The sequence below is a fragment of the Myotis brandtii genome, unplaced genomic scaffold (assembly GCF_000412655.1).
Source record: "Myotis brandtii unplaced genomic scaffold, ASM41265v1 scaffold134, whole genome shotgun sequence".
Lineage (NCBI taxonomy): Eukaryota > Metazoa > Chordata > Mammalia > Chiroptera > Vespertilionidae > Myotis > Myotis brandtii.
The window spans coordinates 1778932-1785250 of NW_005354756.1; the positions used below are offsets into that span (position 1 = coordinate 1778932).

The 6319-nt window shown below is 48.6% G+C and overlaps 1 protein-coding gene across 1 annotated transcript in view; it reads right to left on the bottom strand.

The window, feature by feature from the left end:
* ENTPD3 (ectonucleoside triphosphate diphosphohydrolase 3) overlaps positions 1 to 6275 on the bottom strand; it is a 49006-nt gene extending 42731 nt beyond the window's left edge. Inside the window, exons 1-3 of the mRNA XM_005860408.2 lie at positions 6098 to 6275; positions 5740 to 5791; positions 2465 to 2592 (exon numbers count right to left, since the gene is read on the bottom strand). Coding sequence (XP_005860470.1) covers positions 2465 to 2592; positions 5740 to 5779 — 168 coding nt within the window. The 5' untranslated portion in view covers positions 5780 to 5791; positions 6098 to 6275. The remainder of the gene's footprint in view (positions 1 to 2464; positions 2593 to 5739; positions 5792 to 6097) is intronic.
* Positions 6276 to 6319: the final 44 nt, after the last annotated feature.

The window sequence follows — 6319 nt, forward strand, 5'->3', positions numbered from 1 at the left end:
AATAAATAAATAGTTTCTAAAAAAAGCCCCTCTTTGAACTGTGTGCTAATGGGTGAGGGTGTGTCTTCCCATCTTCCCAAACCTTTGCATGAGGCCAATGCTCTACTCTTTTCTTCCTGCTATACCAGTCCTGCTGTGTTCCCTCTGTGTAACTGCGGGACGCCATTTGCCCTTTCTGTTCTTCTATTTCCTCCTCTGCAAAGGAGGGTAATAGTTATTGTATCTACATGGAACAGTCATGGAGGTTCCTGTCCACGGTCCCTCAGACCTTACCACCGTGATGGCCAACCATGCACTTTCCACCTGCCTGCAGACACTCTCTCTAGTGGCCTGAGCCAACCCAAGCGCATAATGTGCCAGAAATACTAGAGTTAACGCTCCCCAGGGAGCAGTCTCTCAACCGATGAGTGACGGGTGTTGGTGTGTAAATACGCCCAAGAGAGGGAAAGCTGGGAGGCAGGTGTTCCGTATGCCCCTCCCCCTCTGTAGAGGACAACCCTGCGGTGGGTTCTGCACTGACTTCCAGGCATCCCCAGCAGGACTGAGCCCCAGGCGCCCAAGGGGTAACCTGCTGGGTCCCCGGCCCTCCAGTGGCTGCTTTCCTCCCGTCTCACTTCCCCATCCCCTCCCTGTGCTTCCTGGGCCATCCTCAGATGACCTGCTTGCACTCAGATCTTAGGTTAGGGGGATCCACCCGAGACAGTAACATTTAACACGGGTGGCCCTCTCCTTCCATGTGCCCTCCGTATGCCTCAGGCTCCACTTTTCAGTTCACTCTTCCAGTCTTCTAACTCCTCATGTCCCTCAGGCTGAACAGAGGACTTACCTCCTACCTCCCAGAATGAGTGGAAGCCAGCAGCTGGCAACCACCTTAACCAGCCCATGCCTCACTTTTGAAGGGCCCGAGGGGCGATTTTACAGATGAAGGCTTTTGCCCTGCCCACCCCATCCACCTGTCCTTTTCCCACCCCTGGCAATTCCACAAAGTAGAGAGCCCTGTGCATCTGTATGTTGACTGTAGGCGGTGGGACAGTTCAGACCCACATCCATGCTCTGTCTACACTCTCTGCAGACCCCGAGCCAAGGCAATAGTAGTTTCTTATCTTTAAAAACTTCTACTTCAAATATAGCCATTGACCAGTCACTAACAGTAGGAAGATGCAGAAGGAATTGTGAGGCAAAGTGTAAATGCTAAAGGGGATCAAATAGCCCTGGTGGGTAGTTCAGTTGGTCTGAGCATCATCACAGTACACCAACGTCTGATCCCTGGTCAGGGTACATATAAGAAGCAACCAATGAGTGCATAAATAAGTGGAACAACAAATTGATGTTTCTCTCTCTCTCTCTCGCCCAAAACAATCAATCAATAAAATTCAAATAACACAGTCAAACTTGGCCCCTATGTCTCTCCAGCTAAGAAGGGTTTTTACATTTTTAACTGGTTTTTTAAAAGTATGTTTTTATTGATTTTAGAGAGAGAGGAAGGGAGAGGGATAGAAACATTGATAAGAGAGAGACATGGATTGGCAGCCTCCGGCATGCCCCCTAACAGGGCTTGAGCCTGCAACCCAGCCATGTGCCCTGAGCAGGGATTGAACCAGGGACCTCTTGATTCATGGGTCAACACTCAACCACTGAGCCACACCGGCCAGGTGGTTTTGACATTTTTAAAGAGTTAAGAAGACAAAAACAAAAGAGGGTATGTGTAACAGAGATTATAAATGGCCCTCAAACCCTAAAATATGTACTATTGAGCCCTTTACAGAAAGTTTGCTGGCCTCTACCCACGTGGCAGAAAGGCTCAATGTCTCTGCCTGCCTTTCATGTGACAGGCCCTTGTGGGATCACCTCCCGTCATCCTTACAGCCAAGGCTGGGACGATATTCATGATTCTCAGCCTGCCAGAAGTCACCCAGGAGGCCATCTGGGATGGACTTATTTATCAAGGGCTGAGAAAGGTCTCTGGAACAGAGCATAAGGGCCTGAGAAATTTTTCCGGGGGGAGAGTTAGAGGGATCAGGGCACATTTCTAGGCCCAAATACAGTTCCAGGAGATCTTTTCAAGTCCTTGAATTTTTGTTCCTCCAGGCCAGGCCGAGGAGGAGCCTGGGTCTCCTGGTCTCCACTCATGATCAGGGAGAGATATGTGCTCTGGGGAGACGGACAAGTTGGTAAATCTTTGGTAGCCATTTATCACTGGCCACAAAGTCTAGCTTCGCTTCCAATAGTCAGGGGTCAAAGCAAAAACCACACGGTCCTTGGGAAAGATGTCACCACAATCAAACTGGAGCCTCAAACATCACAAACCCAGCATGTCCGGACCTTCTCCCTTGGGTCTTACACTGTCTTCCCAGGCTCCAGCCGGAGGGGGGAGAATGCTCTTCTTCTCTTCTAACTCATGGCTTTAGAGTAAGTGATATCATAGCCCATTGCTCCCCTTCCGTGCCGATCCCTGCACGCTTACCTTCAGTCCGGGAAGGAGGACCTCTTTCTGGTGAATCTGGATGAGTGTGATGGCCACAAGTACCACCACACTCAAAATCAAGACCACCAAGGCGACGACGACTGGCGTGCGGGAGAGGGCCTTGAAGCCTGAAACGGGAAGACCCAGAAGACTTACGAGGGGAAACGAAGGAACAAGACACTCGTCTTCTTTGCAGAACCCAGGAACTGGGTGCGTAGCCGTGGGCACCAGTCACTTCTGGCTTTAGTGAGACCCACACGCTTAAGGTGGAGAAGCAGCTGGGTTCTAATACCCACTTATCTTTCCTCCAAAGAGTGGACTTAAACCGTGTTTGCATGGCTTTAGTTTTCTGGTATTTAGTTTTCTGTAGTATCATATTAGTTATATATGTATTAGTTTTTAATATATTTATACATATATTATATTTATATATTTTACATTACATATATACATATATCTATATGTTGTATACAGTATTATATTAGTTTTCGGTATGCATAGTTTAGTTTTCTGGTATTTCTCAAAGTATGTTATGCATATTACTGGTTGTCCCTGAGAAGGTTTACAATAACATTTGTTTCAGTGCAGATTAGAAAAATATGGGTTTTCCATTAAAGCAGGTCATATTTCATTTAAAATTAATCTCAGATAAATAAGAAGAAATTAATATGGTACTTCAGATATAATTAATGATTCACTACACGGTGACTTATTGTGGAGCAAATGATAACATGTCTAAAATTCTACAGCATTTAGGTTCCCAATAAGAACTCACACTCAGTTATGCTTGCTGTGTCTACAGTGAAGGCACTAGGTCTCCCTACATCTTCACCAACAAAGACGAACTATACCCCAATCCACATGTCTCGTCCAAAAGGGATCATGTAATCGCTGAGATTTATATTTTAATCATAACATGTAAACTCTACCCATTTAAAAGCAAAAAAATGAATAAATAAGCACATGAATACTCTTAAATTAAATATATAGACACTAAGTAAAGATCATTATATAATTGTATGTATGGTATAATATATGATGTATATACATATTTATAATAATAAATGAGTAATATGCTAATTAGACCAGACAGCCGAACGACCTTCCAGACGTCATTCCAGACATCCTTCCGGATGAAGCTGCTGTGGCAGGGGCCAAGGCAGAGGTGGTTAGGGGCAATCAGGCAGGCAGAGGCAGTTAGGGGCAATCAGGCAGGCTGGTGAGTGGTTAGGGGTGATCAGGCAGGCAGGCAGAGGCAGTTAGGGACAAATCAGGCAGGCAGGCAGAATGGTTAGGGGCAATCAGGCAGGCAGAGGCAGTTAGGGGCAATCAGGCAGGCTGGTGAGTGGTTAGGGGTGATCAGGCAGGCAGGCAGAGGCAGTTAGGGACAAATCAGGCAGGCAGGCAGAATGGTTAGGGGCAATCAGGCAGGCAGGTGAGTGGTTAGAGACAATCAGGCAGGCAAGTGGTTAGGAGCCAGCAGTCCTGGATTGCAGCAAGAGGGACCCAGATTGTGAGAGGGTGCAGGCCAGGCTGAGGGACCCCCTGTGCTCGAATTTTGTGCACCAGGCCTCTAGTTGTATAATAATACATAATGTATCATAATGAACTATGTCTATTAAATTTAAACTAACATTGCTTAACTGAATGATTACAAGCAGATTAGGTCTTAACAAACTAGTGTGGGTTCATGAAAGTTTATTGCTGCCCCATCTGATCCCCCTGCTGTGTAGACACTGCCGCAGACATTTCCTAATGTCAAAAGTGGTTACTTAACAGCCTCATTCTTCTACCTTGTCACTGGGAGTGAAAACTGACACAGCGTCAGTGGAAGGCAATGTGTCAGTATTTACTGACAATAATTGCAAACAGGCATACCATCTGACTTGCAATCCCACCTCTGGGAATTTATTCCACAGAAGGAGTCCCATGTGTGTAAAATGACATGCAGTTACTCTATGCTGACTCCTTTGTAGTAGCAACTGAAGGGGGCCAACCACCATGGATGACCTGCAGGTCCTAGATCACTTTTCTGATGCTGGAGACCGCCAGGAACCAGTTTATCCACAGAGACAGACTCTTGTATCAACTTTTAAAGAAACCACCTGTCAGTGTCAGTTGAAGGGATTTCCCCCCTAACAAGACATGGTGGAGGTTTAATCTGCCAGGTTAAACTTGTCCTTTGGGAGGAATGTAACAAGTTAATCTGTACGTGTGATGTTACCGGATCTGTGTTAAAATTTCCAAGTGTTTCGGGAAAAACCTGGAGATCAAAGTAAATCAGCTCCTTAGATACAATTTCCCTTTAAAGAAAAAGAAAAAAATTGGTATAAATTGCCCCCACTAGCCTACAATCGTATCCTTTTGGAAGACAAGAATCCCCAATGTAGGGGCACAACCTCTGGCCACCGGAGGGAGGCGGGGTGGTAGGTAAGCAGTCTCCTGACCACAGCCACACGCTAGCCTCCCCAGTCCTCTGCGCTTCAGCAGATTTTGGGTAAAAGGCTATGATTACCTTAAGCAAACACTTGCCCCAGCAGAAAAGTCTATCACGAAGCAAAATGGACTAGACCAGGTCTCATTCATTTAGGGAACAGGGCCTACGGCTGTGCTTATCATTAGGGCCGGACACACACTGTAATTATCAAGTGCCGACCTGGGAGAGGAGAGGCCAGAGGCTCCCGGACTTTCATATGAGCAACGGCAAAGAGTGCTCCAGGGCAGGCAGGTGGGGCAAACTTGGAAGTGTGTGTGCATGTGTGTGTGTGTGTGAGAGAGAGAGAGAGGGAGGGAGAGAGAGAGAGAGAGAGAATTCCGCACATGTGCCTGCGGGAACATCAGCAGGAACAATGCTGACCATGCCGGGGGCTGGAGGATGCTGTAGGCGCTGTGCCAGCAACAACGCTTGAATGGGAATAGACTAGAGCAAAGCTCCCAGCACTTTGAAGTTCGTCACAAAATCCACATTATTCTACAGCAAACCTTACACACCGTAGGGTAAGGGAAACCACAAGGGCCAAATGAATGGATTATGCAAACCGGAAAAACCATTTAATCGAAACATGCATGTTAGCCCTTGTTTTGTGTCGCTGGGATGAAAAGCATTGCTTTTCTGCGAGGAACGCCTGTGGTGAGAGCCAGTGAGCAACTCCGGCACCCAGCTCAAGAGGATGCACAGCCACTTGCCGGCCCGGGCCGGGGATGAGGAACCTGAGCGGACGCGGGGTTCTCTGCGATGCGGGGAAATCCTGCAGGCTGCCCGCTGCGATACTAACCTGCGTGCTCGCAAGGTTGGCGGGTCAGCACAGTGAACATCTTTCCTCCCAGCTGCAGGCGAGAGAACACAGATGGTCATGTTTCCAGGGCCCCTGGCTCAAGTTCAAAACCCTCGCACACGGTTAAAGCACAGACCCACTTCCTCCCAGTCAAAACCTCACGGCCGGCGTGAGGGTAGAGGTGGCGGGGGGCGAAGGGGGGGGGTGAACCTAGAACTTCAGAGATAGACCCAAAGCCGGGGCTTAAATTCCAGCGTCGCCTCCCCAGATGCAAGGAAAAGGATTACAACGGGCTTGCTGGATTTTCACATTGAAAACAGTCAGAACGGAGCCTGCCTTTTCCTGCAGAATTCCCCACCTGTCCGCAGCCCCCGGGCAGCACAAGTCTCTCCAAAGCGCGCCGCAAGCAGGTTTCTGTGTGGTCGCGGCCCGCGAGCCTGGGGTCCTCCTTTCAAGACCCAGAGGCGTATCCTTAGCTCCGGGCTGGGAACAGCTGCGAGAGGATGTGGGGCCCCCCGGAGCCAGCGCCCCAGGATCCGGGAGGCCCCAAGCCCCACGCAGTCACAGGCACCTGAGCGCC